The sequence below is a fragment of the Amblyraja radiata genome, chromosome 1 (assembly GCF_010909765.2).
Source record: "Amblyraja radiata isolate CabotCenter1 chromosome 1, sAmbRad1.1.pri, whole genome shotgun sequence".
Lineage (NCBI taxonomy): Eukaryota > Metazoa > Chordata > Chondrichthyes > Rajiformes > Rajidae > Amblyraja > Amblyraja radiata.
The window spans coordinates 48,076,450-48,100,144 of NC_045956.1; the positions used below are offsets into that span (position 1 = coordinate 48,076,450).

Consider the following 23,695-nt stretch of genomic DNA (forward strand, 5'->3'; position numbering starts at 1 on the left):
AAGGCAGGAAAATGGGATTAGGAGGCAGAAATCAGCCATGTTTGAATGGTGGAGTAGACTCGATGGGCCGAATGTCCTAATTCTACTCCTATAACTTGGGAACTTGAGAAACCTTCTCAAGCAGCATTTAGGGGTGGCAATCAGTATCAGTGATACCTACGTGGTGAGAAAAAAATGAATTGATAGACAGCTAAATGAATAGATTTCTTATAGCAAGTCTCGGCTATTTAAAGTTGGTCTTTATCAAAGTGGAGACGTGTTGTGCCTGGAGCAAATGTTGGGAATGATTCTGCAACTAAATCTAGCCTGAGGAAGAAGGGTAGGAGAGTAGTACCCTGCTATTTGGATGTTGCTCTGGAGTGGGAAGGGATGTCATGTGGACTTAAAGCGAGTCTCTTCAGATATATGACAATCTGTGAGAACCCATGAAGGTTGATTGATGATTTCACAACAATGGTCAGCTAGTAAAATGTTTTATCACATAATTCCTTCAATAACTTATTAATTTTTTACATTCTCAACGGTCACCCTTCCCCTTTTTTGGTTTAGGTTTTTTATTGTTATGTGTACTGAGGTACAGTGAAAAGCTTTTATTTTTTATTTCCAATCAAATCAGATAATACTATACATGAAATCAAGCCAAACACAAGATCGATAGAAGAGGAAAAATACCAGAGTGCACTATATAGTTTCTCAGCTTTGTAACGTAACAGTTTCAGAGAAAAGTCCAATGTCCGCAGTGTGGGAGGTTAGAAAATCGGGCCAGATCCTAGTTATGAAAGAAGGAGTGGAGCCAACTTTTAAGAAGTCAGAGACACGGCTGTGAAACTCGGCGGACATTAACGTTACCGGTCGGTTATCCTTGGTTCTGAAAATTACTGCTAACGTTTTTTTTTCCCAATGAGCCAATGAAATTCACCGGTCAGCACTGGCTACAACCTACGAGAACCTTCGACCTCCTGGCAACCCACCAGGACCTCCTGGTGACCCATCTACAGCACGAGAATTCTCGCTACTCTCCATGGCGGCTTCATTCTGGTCGCCTCTTAATTTTTCAACATGTTGAAAAATTTGCGGCAACCATAATGAGGCCGCGACTAGTTCCGAGAATGCGGGAACTCCTCACGACCGTGAAGGCGACTCCCCGGCAACCACCCGCGAACATGTGACGACCATGTGGTGACTGCATAGTCTCCTGTATTCACCTAAATAGTCGCCAAAGTGGGACAGGCCCATTATTGGCTGTAACATCAATGTGGGTGGTCCAGGACAGATTGTTGGCAATATTCACGCCCAGGAACTTGACGCTCTCAATCATTTCCATTTCCGCACCATTGATGCTGATTGGTGCATCACACTTCCTGAAGTTGTTAACTAGTTATACTTTGTCTTGCTGGCTTTGAGGAAAAGGTTGTCGTCATGACAATGTTTCTAAACTCTCTATCTCCTCTCTGTACTCCATCTCATCATTGTTCAAGATCTGGCCCAACAAAGTGGTGTCATCTGCAAACTTCTAGATGGAGTTAGAGCAGAATTTGGCTGCACAGTTGTGTATATGTTGGGAATATGAGAACAGAACCTTGGGACACTAATGTTGAGAATTGTTTTCATTAGGACTAATAATAATAATAAGAAGAAGAAGCTTCTCCTCACACTTGCACCCTCAACAGTGCTGCAAACCTCTCATCACATCTCATAGCTTACACACTGCCAAATATTCAACCATGTCAACCACATTTCCAAACATTTTCATTGTCAATGACTTGCACCAGTTAAGCTGATAAAGTGTACCCACTAAGAAGCTGTTTAATTGAGAAGGCTGCCAGAAGGCCATTGTGCAGTTTCAAGATGTTTGCAGAAGTCAGACTTCAACTTAACCCAGGCCTAACCAAAAGTAGTTTAACAATTAATTGTGCAACAGTTTCAGGTTAAAAAATAAAACAGTTCCCTGAAATAAAAATTGCAAAGTACCAAACAAATTAAAACTCCCCCGTATGTGTTTCTGGAAAATGATTCATTTTATATATCTCCATTTCATCCTTCCTACTTAATTTTCACAATTTCATAAATGCACATTCTTTAATAGCACACACAAATTTATGATTTAATTTTGTTATAATCATGAGCACCTGCAGTTTTCTTGCTCACATTTATCTATCTCCATCTTAAATGTTGTGACTCTTCGAACTGCTCCCAGTATGTTGCCAGTGAATATCTTAAATTTAGACCAGAGCCAGTGTTATATTTATAAATAAAGTTTAATTCACTAATTACCCTTTGAAACCATTGTATTATTTCAAGCACTTCAAATATATCCCCATAATGGAGAATTGAATAATGAAGACAAGCCTAATTAGAATTTTATGTTGACATTTTGTATAAATTTGCCATTAAGATAAATTTCTCAGTATGTTTTGATAAGAAATAATGCAGCAGTTTGATTTATAGCAGCCCAATACTTTTGGCAGTTGGGCCAATTTCATTGTAAGTAAAACTATTATAATTGTATTCCTGTGTGTTCATTTCTGATTTAATCCATATTGCAAATTAGAATGAAATACTATTACATGATTATTTTAATGCTTTTTGAATGAAATTACTGGTGTAATTTTTTCTAAATATTGTAAAACTGCCATCTATTCTTGTTCTGATTGTTTGTCTTTTACCACAAGGCGAGCTTAATAAATAGAAAGGTGTTAATTATTCCTACTTGATTCTTTTATATTTAAAATTTTTATGAGTTTAGCTCATATGAAAGATATCAAAACCAGTTGTATTGGAGATGAAATTTCTATCATTCTATAGAACCCAACCAATGGTTTTGAAAAATAATGTAGCAACATTTAAAATGTGTACCAAAAATGGCTCTGTGGCTTACGTAATTTGTTGTTGTGCCATGCCAATTGCTCATTATGATAAAATTTATTTACATCATTCTAACTAGGAAATGATATAAGTCCTTGAGTTACAGTAATATTCTGAATCTTTTAATTTTGACACTCAGAGACTTTTTAATTTCAAGTGATTTTGTAAATGAGGAAATCTAGGGATGAGAAAGTCTACTCTATTGTTATACGGTGTTCTGACAGATTTACTTTTTAACAGGTCAAGACTTGAGCGCGAACAGCATAGCGGCAAGATGTTCGTTCCACCTTCAGAGGGGATTCCTCCTGCTGGGTCTGAAAATTCAGAGGAATTAGTCTTAAAAGATGAAAGCAATGGTTTGTAACAGTAAATATCCTGAGCTGCATGTGTTATAAGACCACCGTATCATTTTTCTTGAAACTTATAATATATCCTCTTTATTTCTTCAAGCAAGCTAGCTTCTTGTTCACAGCACCAATGATTCTTTGCATTTAACATCAAAGTTTAAATTATTTTATGCATAATTTTCTTTCCACACAGGAAAAAGCTTTCCAGAGACACAGGATAATTTGGATATTTGGGATGATGCAAAGGATGACGAGCTTTCACCTGAAGAAATACAAGTGGTATGTTCAGTTACTCAGCATAATTGATAGTTATTTATAGATCCCGATCCCAAAGATGGATAATTAATTTATGGTAAATTGTATCAAGTGTGTGTACTATTAGAATAGATTGTGAGAAATTTAACACATGGTCCTTACTCTTTCAAAGAAGTTTAACGATCACTTATCCTTTCTGTCTGGTATTTATTTGCTATTCTATTACACTGTTTCTGTGTTATGTTTGCATTTTTGCGGTCAAATGGAATTGAATGTTGGCATAAACCTGTTATTAAGAGAAGATGCGAGATTCAATTTTCTTTTAATGAATACCACAGCTGGAACAGGAAATCTAGTAGTAGAAAACAATAAAAGCAAACACAGATTATTGTGAATGCTGGGAATCTGAAATAAAAACAAAAAATTATCATGTGAAATGTCATAGAACAGTACAGCATGTGTTTGGGCTCATCGGCCCACAATGTTTATGCCAAACATGATGCCAAGTTAAACTGATCTCATCTGCCTGTACATGATTCATATCCCTCTATTTCCTGCACTTTCATGTGCCTGTCTAAAAGCCTCTTAAACGCCACTATCATATCTGCCTCCACCACCACCCATGGCAATACATTCCATGCCCCCACTACTCTCTGTGTAAATAAAACATGCCTCGCACATCTCCATTAAACTTTCCTTCTGTCACCTAATCACTGTGCCTTGTAGCGTTGGACATTTCCATTCTTGGAAAATGGTTCTGACCGTCTGCCCTATCTATGCCTCTCATCTATCTATATCTATATAATATTAAAACTCTGTGGCTGGCTGGCTGGCTGTGTGTGTGTGTGTATTTCTGCATGACTTGTGGGTGCCAGCCTTTGATTCGTTGCTACGCCAACACCAGACCCAGAAACGCCGAGATTTTTCCCATTTCGGTAGAGATTTCACTTTTCATTCCAAGTATCCACTCCTCATTAAATTTAGTCGTCTTTATGTACACATTTTTAATAAAATCCTTCTCCCCCCCCCCCCCCCCACTCACTCATTTTGTCGCCTCCTGCTGGCCAGCGACCATAACGGCTGCTGGCGCACGCCTCTCGCCTCAAAGACGGCCTTTAAAAACAGCCACACTGCTGACTGCTGGAATCTTATGTTTGGGAACAGCTTGAGTTGGAGGACCACGTCTCCCGTGGGGGCTACGGGTAGGGAACGGCTGCGTTGGGGGAGCAGACCCAACGGGTCTGCACTTGGTCAAGTTATTTTATATACTTCTATCAAGTCTCCCATCAACCTCCGACGTTCCAGAGAAATGATTATTCAATCTTTTCCTCACTCATGCTGCCTTGCTCGATGAGTATTTTCTGGTTTTCTATGCTTTTATATCTTTGTATAAACAATAAATGGTATATTTATCATTTGTCGAACACTGCATATTCATGGGATCTTGTTTTTTACTTAAATGCCCCCTTGGAGGAATCAAGAACCAGTGGACATAGGTTTGAGGTAGGCAGGGAAAGATTTAATAGGAACCTGAGGAGTAACATTTTCAGACAAAAGGTGGTGGGTACGTGGAACAAGCTGCCAGAGGAGGTAGTTGAGTCAGGTACTATAGCAAGATTTAAGACATTTGGATAGGATGGATAGGAAAGGTTTAGGGGGATATGGGCCAAACCCAGGCAAGTGGGGCTCGTGTGGATGGGGCATCTTAGTCGGCAAGGGCAAGTTGGGCCATAGGGTCTGTTGCCATTGCCACTCTATGACTCTATATTTAAGCTGTTCACATGAGCTGGCAAAAAGAAGTCAGGATGACCCAGGGGCATGGCTCACGATCCACACTTTTGAGGACTACACAGGCATCATCTTGAAATCTACTGGGGTGATGATTTTCACAGATACACAATCCTCTGAGCAGAAAATCGTCTGTGTCTTAAAGGGCAACCATTGAACCTAAAACAACACTACAACAGTCTAAATTTCCTCATAGAGAACTTCATTCCATGTGCAATAGTCAAGTGTTTTTTTTTCATATGCATGGACATGTGCTTGGACAATAGAATTCATACTTGCTGCAACATTATAGGTGTATTAGATGCAACGACAAACAATTAATTAATTATCAGTTACTCTAAGTAAAGTAGATCATGACAGTACAAAAACCAAAGCATGTAGGAGTAACATTGCAGTGCAAAGTCTGTACTGGTTTGTTGCTGAAGTAGGGTTGTGGTTAGTGTGTGCAGCATGGATCAAGAACCTGGTGGTTGATGTGAAGAAGCTATTCTTGAACCTGGAGAAAACTCTTCTCGGGCTGCTGTACCACCTTCCTGATGGTAACAGCAAAATGAGAGCATGGCCACGATAGGGTGATATATAAGTACTCCCAGCGGGAAATATATAAACACTCCTAATCGTGGGATGGCTATAAACCTAACCATGTTCCTGAACCCTGTTGTTCCAGGCTGCTATCCAGCCACACATCCGGCACACAGTCCAGTTCCATTGTAATTCCAGAATTGCGGTTCCAGATTTTCGGCCTGGACAGCTGGCTCACGTCCTCCACAAATGAATGAGCCAAATACTGTCATCAGATTTCCGAATAATAGGGTACTGGATTATCAGAATCTGACGTGATTTTGCACTGATATAAAAACACCATGGTCAATAATGGAGAACATGCTGATGGTTTCAAAGTGATTACATGTTGCAGAAAGTTGTTCCAACCATTTTTCCAAATTCTGAATGGAATTTAATAATCAGTATACTTGAATTTGTTCATTTTATGCATTCTGAATGTGTGCCGGTTTTGCTGTGGCTTTTGCATAGATTTTATTCACACACAAACTAATAAATGAATTACCTGAATGGAGAAGAAATAAATCATTTACAGGTAGGACTGTTGGAATCTGACTGACTCTTCAAATCTTTGTTCATTCCTGATCTTCATTTTATGATATAGTCTGTATCCAGAAAGGTTTGGTAGATTTGGTAACAAAAACAAAAAATAATTGTTTCTCCCTGGAAGCTTTCTATGCTCACAAATTGATTTCTCGTTTTCTTTCTTTTATTTGTGACAAGAAGACATTATAAATGAACCTGAATTGAGTAGGCTGGATATGAATATTCAGATGTTTCATATTTTGCAATGGAAAATTAAACCCTGTTTCTTTTTTGTCAGTTTGAGCAAGAAAACCAGCGCCTTGTCAGTGAGATGAATAGCCTGGTGGATGAAGTGAGGTAATGCTCTAATAATGCAGCTCTTTTGACAGAAAGGCGTGTAAAGAAAACAATTCAATCCAATGCATATTTGAATACAGTTAATGACCGTCAGCTCTTTCTAGAAAACTATTAAAGGTGAAGAGAAATATGTCTCCTGACATGATTATATTCCTAGATTTAGGAATCACTTTCCCCCTGAGATGGAATCATGGCACAAGCTCCCATTTTACTATTATTTAATTTATTCTCCAAGACTTACTGGTTACACTTCATCATCTTTTAATAATAGCACCACATATCTTAATTCTTTAATGTAATATGGGATTGTTCGGTTGGTGTTTATTTTCCCTTATGTTTGCGATCTTTTCCAAAATGCAATAGCTTATGAAATTTTGCTCTGACTCCTTCCATCAGCATCTCCAAAGCTGTCACTGAAAATGGGGGGTGGGGGGGGAGATCGTCTGGCTTGCCATCTCCCTGCAATTCCAGTGGTGCTTAGATAATTGCTGATTGCTGCCACAGCACACATCTGCATTCTCTTCTTCCCCTCCAACCCACACCGCACACCCTTCAACTGCTACTACTGACATCCAAGCTCCCCCTACAGTGTTAGGTGGGGTACCATTGAAGAATTGTTCACTTTGCTCTATATTGGTTTTGGGACCTATTTAACATCAGCCCCAAGCCCATGATTGCGGGCCTGTCATCAGAGCGCATGAGCTAACTTTCTATTTATTAGCCAATCATCAATTGAGGTCCCAACCAAGAATTAGAGAACCAAAATGCACAAATGAGCTAAGTTTTAAAACCAGAAACGGTGTTTCTCCTGTGTCGTAGTTCTTTGTGGTGCTCTCCTGTTAAAAAGCAGTGAAGCTACTCCTTTAATAATCATTTGGATCAACATCTGCTGAAAATTAAGAATAAAAGTTAGACAGATATGAATCAAATTAGAAGATCAAATGTTGTACAAAAGAAAATGAATCTTGTACTGCAAAAGCCATGGACATGCCTGCAGGATGCATTTGCCGGGGACTGCCTAATGTCTACTTCAGTATTAGAGTAATAACCGGGAGTTTCGCAAAATTACCCCAGGGCTCCAAGAGAAATTTCACGGAACTTCCTACAGCCAGTACACATTCTCAGTTACCTCCCGCAGGAGAATTAATAAGTGGTATGGAATTCCTGATATTGTAGATGGGACACAGTCTGTGGGGTTCATGGCCTTTGCCCTTTCTTCATTCCACTATTTTCGTGTTCGAGTTAGCCAGTAGAACATTTCCAATTTTCTTTTTCTCGTGTGTCTTCTTACAAAGAGCTGTTTTAGTTATTCATGTTATATTTATCTCTCCACCCAACAAAAAAGCAGCTGTTTTAAATTTCTGCACTGTTCAGGGGTTAGAGGTGGCATAATATAATCTTGGATAAAAGGTTTTGTGTTGTATGTTGAGCTGCAAGTCTCGTTGCAAAAGCACCAACAGCTGTTTTGTACATCTTCCAAGTGTTTTTCTTTTAGTCCTTTCATTTAGTTCTGGTTTGTAGCTTTCTTTGTAATGTTTTTTTTAGTCCTGGAGCATTGTTGCCAGCATATTAAATGTGAGATGTTGAATTTAAAAGCTATTTGGACAGATTGTACTCTGCTGTCTTGGAACACTTCATACTTCAATAAGGGTCACTTACATCCACCCAGCAGACTCTTTCTGAAGCAGTTTTGCTTATTAATTTACAGGATGTGGGCATCACTGGAAAGCCCAACATTTACTACTGATCCCTAATTATTCTGAGATGGTGGTGCTGCCTGTCTTTACCACTAGGCAACTGGTGAAGGGACATTCACAGTGCTGTTGGTTTGGGAGTTCGAAGCCATCAGTAATGTTGACAGAATGGCATAGTTTGCCAACTCAGGATAGTCTGGGGTTTGATGGGAAGACTTAACTTGTAGCATTCCCTTGCATCTACGGCCCATGATCTATGTTGTTTTTTTAAACTTATTGAACTTTTTTTCAGTTTGTTTATTATGTTATCTATTGAGTACTGTATTTACAGAAATGTTATGCTGCTGCAAGTAAGAATGTCATTGTTCTGTGACAGTACATATAATTAAACATTCTTGACATGATTTTCTAATAGTAGTGGTTGGTAGGTTTGTCAAGCACGATTGGAAAGTAATTATACAAGTAGATGAAGTCAAAGATTTGTTTGTGTTCACACACAAACACACACAGACACACGACCAGCATTGATTACTACAATACAACACTTAATCAAGATTTATTGTCAGTACAACACTTGTCCACCGTCACCCTCTGCTTCCCATAAGCTTGCATATTTTAGATAGCTTTGAATCCCTCAGGCCTCGATCATCCTTTGATGTATAAAATGAAAATTAATGGCGTTTTAGGTAGTAAAGAAGGTTATCCAAGAATGCAGTGGGACATTGATCAGCTGCAGGACCAGTGCAGAATTTAATCCAAACAAATGTAAAGTAATGTACTTTGGGAAGTCAAATTATGGCATATGGAGTAATTGGCAAGGGGGTTTTGGGTCCTGTGTTGATGTACAGATGGACCTTGAGGTGCAAGTTTATAGTTTCTTGAAAGCGGTGGCACAGTTGGATAGGGTAGTATCGGCAACAGAACAATGACATTCTTACTTGCAGCAGCTTAACAGGACATAGATGCAATTCACACAGATCATATATAATACTGGTGCAACTACCTAAGTCCTTACTGCAACCAAAGACAGTCTATAGAAGTTCATAATAGCTGAGGTTAATGTTGTGTCGTGTTCAGGAGCCTGAATGCTTTTGGTATGCTTACCTTCATAGATCAATGTAATAGAGCATAAGAATTGGGATGCAATGTTGAAGTTATGCAAAACATTGGATAAACTGCACTTGTTGTATAGTATACAGTTCGGGTTTACGTACCACAGGAAGGATGTTTCTGCAATAGAAAGAGTGCAGAAATTATTCTCCAGTATGTTGCCCGGAATGGAGAGCGTAATTATAAGGAGAGATTGGATAGGGAAGGTTTATTCTCACTGGAACGTGGTGGTTGAGGGGTGTCCTCATGGAGGTTTATAAAATTATGGGGTCATAGATAGGTGAGATAGTCAGAATATTTTTCCCAGGGCAGAGGAGTAGAGAATTAGAGTGTATACGTTTAAGGTGAGAGGGGAGAAATTTAAAGGAAACCAGACACACATGCTGTTCACATGGTGGTTGATGGTTTTCTGGAACAAACTGCCAGAGGAGGCAGATACAATTACAATGTTTAAAAGGCACTTTGACAGATACTGGGATGGGAAAGCATAGGAGACGTGCCTAACATGGGCAAATGGCGTAGACAGGCATCACGGTTGGCCAAAAGGGCCTGTTTCTATGCTGTATGCTTTCCTGATTCTATGATTAATCAACCAGTGTCCAAAGACCTTGAATGCAGAGCCACAAATATTTAAATTCAACTACGGTACCTATAAAAATTAAATTCCAGTATTTAAATACAATATTAATAATAACAGTGGGGTCCATGAAGCTAACAGACTGTCACTAAAAATCCAGGTGGTCTGTTAATGTCCTTCAAGAAAGGAAATGTATCTTTACTTAGACTGAACTATTTGTGGCTCCTATCAGACACTTAGCTGCTCACTGCCGTGTCCCTCTTTAAATGCTTGTTTAACCAAAGGTGCCCAAGTCATTAAAAAAAGTATCTTTAAAATATACTCAATGCCGAGTTTCCAACCGAGAGAAAGATGACACCTTCAGCGCCTGTAGTTTTTACAACTCATGAAGTACTCCTTTGAAGTTTAGTCACAGGTGTATGAACAGCATTGAAAGGACCATCAGCACTGAGATGACAGCAGCGCAAGGGGAACGGTCTGTCCGCAGCAACCCTAACTGGGGACAGCGGCAGACGAGAACTGAGTGTGGTGTCACCAGCATTCCCATGTCCCAGAAACATTTGTTTTTATTTTGATTGTATCTAGTCTCAAAGAAAATCTTCCCATAATTTGGTACTCGGACAATCCACGAGTTCATTTGAATGAAAGAAGGAAGTAAAACACTGTTGCAGCCTTTGTTAGGTTCAGGTTTATTATGGTCATGTGTAACGAGGTACAGTGAAAAGCTCGGTTATCCAAACACATGAAATATACGTGTATAAGTACAATCAAGTTAAACCCAAGTACAATAAATAGAGCAAAGGGGAAGATACAGAGTGCAGTATATAGTTCTAAGCATTGTAGTGCATCAGTTCCATAATTCTGGGGTTAGGGGCTGAGATATCTTGTTGGGGAATAGCTGGAGAGTTTATATATCAGTCATGGGAAAATACTGAATGGTGACAATTTTCAATCTCCAATACTGATTGTTTAGAGATCAGTGGGAAAATGTGAATTAAATAGAGAAAAAGAATAACAGGCAGGATCATCAGTATCCAGTTAATCCTTACTTGATCAATCCCATTGCTTTTTAAAATCACATTGGTGTATTGTTATCTGCAACCTCATGGTGACCATTGTAGATGATAGTTAACTCACCATCCAGTGCTGGGAATTATTTTAAAGACCCCAAATTATTGCTGTCTGTTTATTTCAATTGCTTTTATTGAAAGGAATATACCCTTGGCCTGTATGATGAAAAAAAATATTGTATTTTTGTGAACAGACAAATCGAAGGAAAAGTTGTTGAAATCTCCAGACTTCAGGAAATTTTTACTGACAAAGTGCTGCAACAGGTGAGTTTTGTATAATGTTCTTCTGTAATGTAATTCTAACAATTTAGATAACAGATGAAATTCTAACATATTTGATGATGCTGATCAAAATAAACCAGAGCATTGAAATAAAGTTGCAAGGTGGCACAGTGCTCTGCTTATCCACTTTTGACCAGTGTGCCACGTATGTTCCATTCTCAGTGAATCATTGGTGCTTTATTTTCACGTGTAACCAAGTACAGTGAAATCTTTTACATATGTTCCGTGACAATCCTACTATATATTTGGCACAATTACATTAAGAACAAGTGCAGCACAGAAGAGTTGCTGCCGTACAGTGCCAGAGACCCAGGTTCGATCCTGCCTCCGGGTGCCGACTGTACGGAGTTTGTAAGTTTTCCCTGTGACCACTTGAGTTTTCTCCGGATGCTCCGATTTCCTCCCACACTCCAAAGACCTACAGGTTTGTAGGTTAATTGGCTTCAGTAAAAATTATAAATTGTCGCTAGTGTGAAGTGGGCTGGTCGGCGCAGAGTCATTGGGCCAAAGGGCCTGTTTCTGCACTGTATCTCTAAAGTCTAAAGTCTGTAGACAAGTGATTTAAGTTCACCGGGAACAAAATGTCTTTTAAAATTTAGTTTGTGAGCAATCTCTGGTAAACTGAAATTGGAAATTCAAATTAAATTTCCCATTCAAAGTGGGAACAATGTCAAAAATTGTCAACACCCACAGGTCTTACCACTGATAAATAATGTGTATGGAGCCACTAAACCATAAAGAAGGGAGCAATGCTGTGTTAAATGTTGAATCATACACATGGGTTTCTTGAAACAGCATACAATATAGCAGCAACTGTTTGTTGCACTCCACTTTCGAAATTCTGTCCCATTGAAGGAATAGACAGTCTTTTGCCCAGAGTAGGAGAATCGAGAGCCAGAGGATATAGTCAAATCTTATCTGGTTGCCCCTATGAAGTATAACAAAATATTCTTAATATGGCCCAAAAGTTTGTAGAAACTCAATTTTCACTTACTGCCATGTGTCCTTAAAGTTTCCCTTTTGTAGCAGTTAGGCCGATTTTGTTTTAATAGTGCCACAGAGGAAACATTTCAAACTTTTTATGTGCAAAAATATACCTGAAAATTATTATTCACATCACTGATAGATAACATTTTTTTTCTGTGTTTGAGAATGCAAAGCATTTCCACGTTGATGTGGTTTGCATACCAGACCTCACATAATAGTGAGACGGTACATATGGGCAACTTCTGATGTTCATGTTGTTTATTAAGATGTATTTATTCTTGCTTGGCAGGAAAAAGAGATAGACAACATTCATGAACTAGTTGTGGGTACAACTGAAAATGTTAAGGAAGGGAATGAAGACATTAGAGAGGTAAGGGATAATGTTAATTGCCAAATGTTGTTCTTGGATTTCTCTGAAAAATGCTTTCAATAATGTAAAGTAAACAACAAATGACGTATCAATTACAGGCTCTCCCCGACTTATGTAACAGTTACATTATGTGAACCCTTGTGTAAGTTAGATTTTATGTAAGTCGGAATCACCATCCTCATCCCTTGCCCAAAATAGCTTACTGAGAGGATAAACTGGCTGGATGGCGTCCGGTTACATCCGGACCACTTTCTGTGGCGCATGGCCTTCTGGATAAGCACCGGCGGCTTGAGTTCCGTCTCGCCGTTGGGGCATTTACTGCGGCACGCAGCCTTCTGGATAACCACCACTGCCATTGGCAGCTTGCTTCCGATGTAAACCTGAGTAATTGTACAGTGTTGTGGAAATTACAAACTGCATTGATTGCAATAGGGACTGAGTACAAAATTGTTTATGTAAGTGTGAGTTTACATAAGTCACCTATTGAGAAAGGTGGGGAGTGAGTATCATAGTGAGCAAGGAAGGACAACGGGACCTAACTTGACTGGAATCAGGGAAAGATGCAATATTTTTAATTATTGTATTGCATAATGTGACAAATGACTGATGGTGTATGTGTACAGATCTTGAACTTCAGAACATCAGACAATTATTACAGCGGTAGTGATCTTCATGTGTAAGAAAGAACTGCGGATGCTGGTTTAAATCGAAGGTAAACACAAAATGCTGGAGTAACTCAGTGGGTGAGGCAGCATCTCTGCAGAGAAGGAATGGTTGACGTTTTAGATCGAGACCATTCTTCAGACTGATGTCAGGGGAGGGGGCGGGACAAAGATAGAATGTAGTCGGAGACAGTAAAGGGGCTGTCCCACTGCGGCGACCTATTCTGCGAGTTTAGAAGAGTTTGCCCTCGACTCAAACTCGCAGCAAGGTCCTATGAGGTCACTAGAACTCTCCTTCATGCTCGAGGGAAGTTCCCACATACTTGCGGCCTCATATTTTTCAGCATGTTGAAAAATTTTCCGCGATTAAAAATTGTGCGGCATGTAAGTTTTGAACTCGTAGTGCAGTGGAGTGGGGTCGCTATGTAGTTACAGGCAGTCGTGGGCAGCCGTAGGCAATCTCCTTCGCTGACCGGCCATTTTAATTGGCTCATTGGAGTTTTCAGGACCAAGAAAAACCGACCGGTAATGCTAAATGCCTGCTAAACTTTATTATGTTGTCTGGCTTCTTAAAAGTGTCTCCATTCCTTCTCCCCCCTTCTCTCCCCCCTCCCCCCCCCCCCCCCCCCCTCCCTCCCTGCTCTCTAAAGGACTTACCGTACACTGTGCAGCCGTCTTTTACCTTCCTGTTCATCACGGGTGTGAATTTCAGACAGCGCTCCCCCGCTTTCCCTGGCCCCCGCCTTTGCGATGTGTTTGTGTGTGTGTGTGCAGTCGGTCGATCCAGCTCGCGGTTTCATCGCTGACGGTCGATCCAGCTCGAGGTTTTTCAAGCGAGTGCCCTCAAGCTTGAAGGTCGAAGACAGTCGCTGAAAGGTCGCGTCAGTGGGACAGGCCCTTAAGACTGGTGGGAGAACTGGAAAGGGGAGGGAGGGAAAGCAAGGTCTATCTAAAGTTAGAGAAGTCAATGTTCATACCGCTGGGGTGTTAACTACCCAAGCGAAATATGTGCTGTTCCTCCAATTTGCGCTGGGCCTCTCTCTGACAATGGAGGAGGCCCAGGATAGAATGGTCAGATTGGGAATGGGAGGGGGAGTTGAAGCGCTGTGCCACCAAGAGATCAGGTAGGTTAAGACGGACTGAGCAGAGGTGTTCATCGAAACCATCGCCAAGCCTGTGCTTGGTCTCTCCGATGTAGAGAAGTTGACACCTGGAACAGTGGATACAGTGGATGAGGTTGGAGGAGGTGCAAGTGAACCTCTGCCTTACCTGGAAAGACTGTTTGGGTCCTTTGATGGAGTCGAGGGTGGAGGTAAAGGGACAGGTGTTGCGGGGGAAAGTACCAGGGGAGGGGGTGGATGGGTGGGAAGGGATGAGTTGACCAGGGAGTTTCAGAGGGAACGGTCTCTACGGAAAGCAGAAAAGGGTGGAGATGGGAAGATGTGGCCAGTAGTGGGATCCCATTGGATTCAGAAAGGGATGGAAATGGGATCTTCCTGTTGGCATGGGGTGAGAGCCCCAGCTCATAATTTCCAGCCTTCTCATGCACACAAATATTCCCAAACAATCCATTTTGTATTTATTCTTTGTTTACATTGACATATTTTATGCATTAATATTTCTGAACAAATTGCACCAATCCATTATAAAAGACATTGTAAAATAGATGCAACAATGTATCAATAGAAAAATACTGGATAATAAAATCAACATTAACCAGTAATAAGACGATTATCTGAATGTAGTGCAGTGATAAATCTTTAGTATTTTAAATACAAAATCTCCAGGAAATGTGATATATTTATCACCAAATACAAATGAGATTGCATGCGCTGGCAGTTTATAGCCACTGAATGTCACTGTTGAGCAAACTGATTCTTATGCTGAAAACAATTTACACTTAGAATAATGAACTGAAATACTAAAATTAAAGCTTATAGGATATAGTTAAGCTCCTTTAATTCTCTTAAACTTCTTTCTCCCCAAATCATTGATAACATAAATACAATTTGTTGTCTTATATGCGATCTAAGGCTTCAGCTGGTGCTCGTCTGATGGGATTGCATCTTTCATTGATTCCTGTCGTCAAGCCAGAAGACTAGTGTGTAGGAAGGAACTGCAGATACTGGTTTACACGAAGATAGACACAAAATGCTGGAGTAACTCAGCGGGACAGGCAGCATCTCTGGAGAGAGGGAAAGGGTGACTTTTTGGGTTGACCTGCTGAGTTACTTCAGCATTTTGTGTCTATCCAAGCCAGAAGACTATCCCTGCACAAGACTGGTATATTTACAACCACACTGGGAACTAATTTGGAGGCCTTGGGTGGGAAGACATACACAGGGTTCAGAAATCTACTGCCTCGTCGGTCGCGAAATGTATGTCTTCATGGTTTGCAGAGAACCATATCGCTACGCTCATTCACTCGTAAAAATCAGTGACAAAGTCCAAACTACGTGTGCCATTCCCTTCCAGTAAATATTAAGACCTGAATTTGTCATCAGTTAACCATCAAGTTTAACGATGTTAGCTGTGCAGTCTTTGTTCGTGGGCCTGAGTGTGGCTGACAAGACCAGTCCTGGAGAGACGCACCCGGGGATGGTGTGGACACTGGAAAGGCACTAAGCCAGGTGCAGATGCCAAGACCATCCTGTGATCTCTGGCTCTGGGGACTCAGTCTCTTATCCTTCCTTTAAAGTTGATATAAGCCCTTTTGGTGAAATCGCACAAGCCCGTTCTGTCCTGGGCAGAGGAGTCCAACTCTCTTGCAGGAATGCCACTGTATTTCAGGCTTTCTTTGATACAATCCTTGTGTATCATTTTCTGGGATGTCCCTTGTTCCGCTGACCCTGTACAAGAACTCTGTAAAGAAGCTGTCCGTACGGATTACGTGTCCTGTCCAGTGCAGTTATTCCCTCATGGTCTTGGCCTCAGTACTGACCATGCTGGCCTGGTCCAGAACTTCCAGGTTTGCCACTCTCTCCTGCCATTTGATGCCCATGAGTAACTACAGAGATCTCATGCGAAACCACTTGAACAGTTTTAGATGTGTTTCCTATAGAGTGTCTCAGGTCTTGCAGTCATACAAAAGGCTTGTGAGTACGACTGATTTGCACACTTTGATCTTGGTTGACAGACCTGATTTGAAGGGTAAATAAATACCCACGTTCCCTGTCTCTACGATGATAATTGTGATCGGGAGAGGGTGTGTGATGATAATGCAACGCCTCCCAACCAAGCAGCAACTGCAGGAGGAGCGAAATTACTGGGATGACTGTCAAATTATTTAGCTGCCTCGGCTGTTTCAGTTTATTCTCCCTCCTCCTCCTCGCCTCTCCCTTTTCCCATAGTTTGTGTTAAACTTTTGTCTTCAGCTCACCTCTTTCCCTCTATAGTAAACTAAATCAGTTCTGATAACTGGCCCACTGTAGTTTTCCCCCCACCTCCTATAATTCACCTACGAATCTCAGCTTGCCTGGACCATTCCACCTCTAGTTACTTTAGAAGCTACTAGCTTCTGGGCAAAGCAATTTAGGCTTAAACAGGATACAGGAGTAGTCTAAATGTGTAAGAAGGATTTGCAGATGCTGGTTTAAACCGAAGATAGATACAAAGAGCTGGAGTAACTCAGCGGGACAGGCGGCATCTCTGGAGAGAAGGAATGGGTGACGTTTCGGGTCGAGTCTGAAGAAGGGTCTCGACCCGAAACGTCACCCATTCCTTCTCTCCAGAGATGCTGCCTGTCCCGCTGAGTTACTCCAGCTTTTTGTATCTATCTACAGGAGTAATCTGCTGGATGCTTCCCATCCACTAACTTATCATTAACTCCCATCACCACAGATGTCTGTGGCTGTGATTGTTCACCAGAGCCACCATGACACCTCAAACCCAGCAGCTAAACCATTAAGAGAAAGGTAACATACTCATGAGAACATGAACCACCTGGTGATTCCCCTCCATAATCCATCCTGTGCTGCTTTGGAAATAAATTTGCTGCCCTCTCATTGCTGCCAGATCTAAATGATAAATTTCCTAGCTCTTCTTCTTCTTCTTGCGAATGAAACATAAAACAAAGAAATAGTTAGATCTCAAGCCGGGTGTTGAGCAGCCAGGTTGTTGTCTCTGCATCAATGTCTGCCAGGCCCTGAGCTTCATTTGGTGGGTGGGAGAGCGGGCACTCAGAGATGACATGGTTGGCTGTCTGTTGATTTAGCAATCCCTAGCTAAATGCATTAATGGAGCAGCTTGACTAAAAGGACTGTAAGGTTGAAGAAGGAGTCTCACCATCACCTTCAAGGATAATTAGGGATGGGAAATATTCATCTTGATGGTGATACCTACGTTCCAAGAAAATAAAATTATAATTCTTGCTAATTCCTTGCTGCTGAGATTTTCCTTCCCCGTTCCTGTTCCATTTACTCGTTGTCCGCCTGTCCCTGCAGCGTCTCTCCTAAATTCTCCTAACTGCTTGACAGGCAAAACTTTGAATTGTAGCAAAATGAGTGAATACCAAGGTCCCATCACTTTGATTGGAAGCATTGATCTAAAATGTAATGGGCATCTGTGAAGTTCAGAAATGCAGTTTTGTAATTGATTTAATATTGAGTTTTATTCTCTTAACAGGCAATCAAAAATAATGCTGGATTTCGAGTCTGGATCCTCTTTTTCTTGGTGATGTGTTCATTCTCTCTGCTTTTCTTGGACTGGTATGACAGTTAGCAAAAGGTGATAGCCAAGGGATTTATTTTGCTGCATTTATTACAACCTGACAGGATTTATTGAAGTTCAAAACGTATATCTTGTTGACTGAATGTCTAAAATCTGTGCTTGCACTAGAGTGCAGCACAATTTTGCAATATTATTTAATGTAACTTGTTTGTAAATCGGGTATTTAGTAACAAACCTTAGTGATCTATTTAAAGATAAATTCTACTACGAATACTTGGTTTTTGGAGACACATGGATGGAGTATGTTTTTATGTAAAATAATGTTGATTTATAATTCGAAAAGCCTTGAAAGAAACCAGTGAACAAAAGCAACTTCAAGCAATGCTCGCTCGCATGGTACTTTCACTGTAGCATTTCTAGTGCCAGAGCTGAAGTGAACGGCATGTTTTGCCAAGATGAAATAAATACAATTTTGGTTTCTTCAATATGTATTTGTCTTTAAAATAATAAAAGTGATGTGAAATTGCAAAAATCCATGACCATTTTTTGGAAAATATGATACTGAGGAAGGAAACATTCTCGTAGTTCAATAGTATACTGTTGTAAAGTCCATGAATGTACATAGCCTGATCTCAAGCCTTTGCTAATTTTCATGAGACATAACGGAGCAGTAGTCTTTGGGCAAAAACAATGCAGTTCTCATTTTGAAGTGACATAAATCAGTCAATTTTACAGCTCGTAGTAACTAGTCATTTGGCTGCTGTTGGGCAGCTCATGATTACACTGATTGACTGGCATGATGTCCTTAATGATCAGTTATCCAACGCACTTTAGAGTAGGTATCCCAGAAACTCAAGCCTAGATTATGTTTACCTTCTTTACTAATACGCCTGAGGTTTATTGACCAGATCTGTATCTTCACTGTTTAAAACTAGTGATTTCTAATATGCCCACTTGTTTTCCAACTTGGAGGTGAAGATGAAAATGGACCCCAGTAGCTCCAGTAAAAGAGAAAACAAGGAATTAAAATCAGAGCTGCATTTAAATGGAAAGCATATTATTTTGTACAATCTTCAGGTCTATCAGTCTTGAGGATAGAGAACCAAAACAATTATCAAAAGGACATAGTTATAAATTATTATGCAATCATGATAAAGTCAGACAAGCATTTTATTTTTTTGGAAAGAACTGCAGATGCTGGTTTAAATCGAAGGTAGACACAAAATGCTGGAGTAACTCAGCGGGACAGGCAGCATCTCTGAAAGGAAGGAATGGGTGATGTTTCGGGTACGTCACCCATTCCTTCTCTCCAGAGATGCTGCCTGTCCCGCTGAGTTACTCCAGCATTTTGTGTCTACAGGCATTTATTTATGTGTAGTGTTGCCTGCTACAGTGATTGCAAACTTGGGGGGTCAGGAAGGAATTTGCTCTTCCAAAGAAACAAAGAGTATCATTTTTATTTCACTTTATTTGTTTTATATAGTGTATCAGTTACCCTCATTGCATCATTTTACATCCAATACAACATTTGCTCAGATGTATAAAACACATGGAGCTCTGTACAAACAGGACTTAACACCATAAACACTATATGACAAGTATGGCACATGTTTTACAAAGCATGACATTTTGGCACTCATTTTAATTTTGTTGTGTCTGCATCTTCCCCCCCCCCCCCCTCCTTTTTTCTGCCATGTATTTTCCTCAACATCCAATGTGATTCTGAAGAAATCAGTCTCAAGCTGTCCACACCTGGCATTTTGGCATCTCTTTATCTGACGGCAAATGTGACAAATTGGCTTCTGCACATTTAAAATATAAAAATCAAGGAACTATATAACTATTTGGGGTTGCCCGCTTGAATTTGAAGGGCATCGAACAATAGATGCAAAACAAAGGAAATACAATTAAATCCAGGTCATGTTTCCAGGATTATCTAAAACATAAGAGAACAATGACAACCATGTCAATTATAAAACATTATGCAAAAATTCTGATGACAAATAAATATTTTAATACCCAGTTATTGTGTTTCATAAACATCAGGCTTCACTTAACATCTATGAAATAATTATCAGACATTAGAAATGCTAAAGTTTCATATGTCCTTTTTATATACAAATTTGGCTTCTGTTAATGACAACAGAAATGCGTAATTAAATTCTAACTGCTGAATCTCATTCTGGGAAGAGGGTGCAATTGCAGGGAAGGAGGAGCTTTTAAATACTGTTAAAATCCTAAGCATTCAGTGTACGCTCATTATTTTTAGAAATAGCCGCTTAGGAGGAGTCCAAGCATGGTAAGAGTCAATCTAAATAATTTGTATTTACATAAAATAATTATTTCCATCAAAATAGGGGATGGATGGTATACTCTCTGCCCACCATAAAAAATGAGGCAAAGTATTTTTCTTCCTTTCATGACTGTTGAAGCGGAAGAGTAAGTATACGACTTCAGAGTTGTGGCCTTTAGAAATCCCGGTGGATTAACTGAGGCTTCTACTTGGCCAATGTCAATGAGGTGTTACAACTTTCACTTTAGCCCCACTTAAAACTGGGGTGGCAGAACTGCCTGCTGTACTTTAAGATCAAAGCGTGTGACTGAGACCCAAATGTCAAATTTGTTAACCCATAATCCATTTATTCTACAGATTTATTTTCAAATGCAAAGTGAGGCATCAACTTCATTGTGTCAGACAGAATAGTTTCTCATATAAAAACTTCAGCTGTTTCCACATTCAATTTTCGTTTTTGTTTTACATTAAACATGAGCAATAGTTCACTGTTGCTGCAGATTTGAAAGATAATCTTGCTGTTCTAACATACCAAATGACCATAGTACTCACTAACCACTAAACTAGTTTCTCTTTTTTTGGAGATGACTCTACTTTTTAAAAAAGGACATAGGTGATTAGGTTTTAAAAAGATCTATCCACTGAATCAGAATATGGAGCAGGTCTTTGTCTACTTACTGATTTACTTTCACATCCACAACCTGAGATTATTAAAAGTACAGCAATCTTAGCTGAATGTACTAATCAAATGAGACAAGCATGCCACTATGGAAATAATTTCATTAACACTTACAAATAACATGAACAGAATGAAGAAGAATGGAAGAAAAACTAAGCTGGATCAAATTAATAAGTTCTCTTCCATAATTTACTAATGTCAGTGCCTTGTACATTAAGTAGCTAAAGTTGGTTCCCGTACTTGTTTCTACAAGGAACCGAGGGTTAAATCTCGGAGTTTACTCTGCATTTTTCCCAGCGCCTTCACTTTCCTTCGCCAGCACCTTCTCTTCAGAGAGTGCAGCCAGCCAAGGTGAAACCGAGCGTGAAATGGTCTGTTTTGCCAGGTTGTAGTGGTTAATGACGGTGTAAAATCTTCCCCGAGATGCAGAATCTTGCTCAGAGTAATAGGTCTCCAACCCAGCTGGAATGCAGTGATTATGCTGGAGAAAAGGAATCGGACAAGAAATACATCATTGTGGATTAACAGGATGGTATTAGTAGAAATTATTTGCAATGAGAAAAATGCATAATTTACTTTTTTGTAATGATGTTATGTTTCCCATAATGAAATATGAACAATGTTTTGTCATCAACATCCTCAAAATGAGTTTACGGAAACAAAGCCGAATGTTGTCAATGCTCAGTCTGCCAGGTATCATCAGTGGAGAGAGAAACAGAGTAGACGTTCCAAGTTGAGAACACTTCATCGGGATCAAAAGTAAAATTATAATGTACTATTTAACATTGTTTATTATTTTCATAATGATAGATTTTAATATGTGTACAGTATGCCCAATATTTCTACTTTTTCAATTCTCATAATCTGGAATATTTTTCTCTCTGTAATGCTGTCTAATATGCTGAGCCTTTCAAATGTTCTCCATTTTTGGTTCCTATTTCCAGCATATGCACTTTTATGGTCCGACAAAACAAACAAGTTTTACAATTTGGACTAATTGAAAGGATGAAGATGAAAGTGAAACAAGTCTGATTAGTGTGGAATGTGCCTTTGGTATGAGGTGGCAATCCGTTCCGTAATGAACGATTTACTTGGCTTACAGGCAGTAACGGTTCACTAAATTAATTCCTGAAATGAAGGGATCGTATTTGGAGGTCACATGTACATCAACTCTATGGAACCAAGGAGAATAAGATATGATAACAGACAGACAACAGTTGGTGGAGGCTGAGCAGGACCGATGAAACACAGATGGGTTTTTTTCCATTTGGGGTCTAGAGCCAAGGTGCATTGTCCCAGAATAAGGAATTAGAACGTCTCAATAATGAGAATAGGAAGAACTTCTCATTGCAGGTGGGTGGATGGGAATAGGGCCAATTCATCTTTGGAATTCATTATCCCAGACATATATGGGTTCTGAGGATATTTTCTTACTCAGAAAGTAAGTATACAGTTCATTAAGTATATACAAATTTGAATTACAGGAGAATCAAGAGTTATGTGGATCAGGTAAGAAGTTGAGGCCAAAGACCAGCCAGGGGTCTTGCTGAATGGCAGAGATATTCAATGCATTCTAGCTGGGTCAGAAATTGGTATTGATATATTATTATCACACATGCTGGGATATAGTGAAAAACTGTTTGCATGCTACCCGGTCAAATCATATTATATGAGTACATGTTATAAGCCATACACAAGTACACCAGGTAAAGAGAAGCGTTACAGAATTATAGCATAACGGAGTTACAGAGAAAGTGCAGAGTGCAAGGTCTGAATTGAATTAGGTTAGGAGATCAGGACTACACTCCAGCTTATGGGAGGACTGTTCAATAGGCTGATAAAAGTGGGGAAGCTGTCCACAATCAGATGGTACATGCTTTCAAGCTTTTGTATCTTCTGCCTAATGGACGAGGGAAGAATAGGGAAAGACCTGGGGCCTTGTTAATTTTCAATAACAAATGACCTTTGACTTCTTGTTGGTATGGGTTGACGTCAAGGCTGGACCGGACAATTTGATGTGGGATGAAGTCGAGGATTTTCATTTTAATATGTCATAGTGGGAAAGTTCATTGAGATGCTCCTTTCAGTGGGTGTTGACTTTCTCTGCCTTTAAATAAGAATGTCTCCTTTCTTGTCTCTCTGCAGGGGGGATTCTTCCACATTGTAGATGTAAATGGTCTTGACAGTTCTATAGAATTGTGGTCATCAGTGAAAATTCAGACAGCCTGCACTTGTTCCACGCACCAACTGCTTTTTATTGCATAGTTTTTCTGTTGGACCTAGAAAATGCAGTGCCTTTAGAGCTGATTATTTTCCCTTACGGTGTGATGGAGTTTCCAATCCACAATACCCAAAGTTTGTGGTTAATTGGCTTCTGGATCTCTAGCCATTTTCAACAAACAATTCTCATTGTAAGTACTAATTGTGGTGGACTTTCAAACTGTAATTCCCGTTGTTTTTAGGGAACTATCAGGTTGTCTATGAGGCCCTGATAGAGAAGAGCTGCCTTTGTGGTGCCCTTGAGTGCTTCAGCATTGACTGCATCTCCTGATGCTAAAAGTGCATCAGAGGTACAAGAATAACAACTAGGAGATTCCTGGTCAAA

The 23,695-nt window shown here is 39.9% G+C and overlaps 2 protein-coding genes across 3 annotated transcripts in view; one reads left to right on the forward strand and one right to left on the reverse strand.

The window, feature by feature from the left end:
* The window catches only part of stx18 (syntaxin 18), a 209,410-nt gene extending 190,760 nt beyond the window's left edge, over positions 1-18,650 (forward strand). The window contains exons 6-11 of the mRNA XM_033021304.1: positions 3,106-3,221; positions 3,406-3,491; positions 6,640-6,698; positions 11,344-11,413; positions 12,708-12,788; positions 18,074-18,650. Of these exons, the coding sequence (XP_032877195.1) occupies positions 3,106-3,221; positions 3,406-3,491; positions 6,640-6,698; positions 11,344-11,413; positions 12,708-12,788; positions 18,074-18,169 (508 nt within the window). The 3' untranslated portion in view covers positions 18,170-18,650. The remainder of the gene's footprint in view (positions 1-3,105; positions 3,222-3,405; positions 3,492-6,639; positions 6,699-11,343; positions 11,414-12,707; positions 12,789-18,073) is intronic.
* A 918-nt stretch (positions 18,651-19,568) lies between these two features.
* Positions 19,569-23,695, reverse strand: part of nsg1 (neuronal vesicle trafficking associated 1) — a 52,463-nt gene continuing 48,336 nt past the window's right edge. For both annotated transcript variants that reach the window (XM_033021326.1, XM_033021334.1), the window contains exon 5: positions 19,569-21,571. In XM_033021326.1, coding sequence (XP_032877217.1) covers positions 21,368-21,571 — 204 coding nt within the window. In that variant the 3' untranslated portion in view covers positions 19,569-21,367. The remainder of the gene's footprint in view (positions 21,572-23,695) is intronic.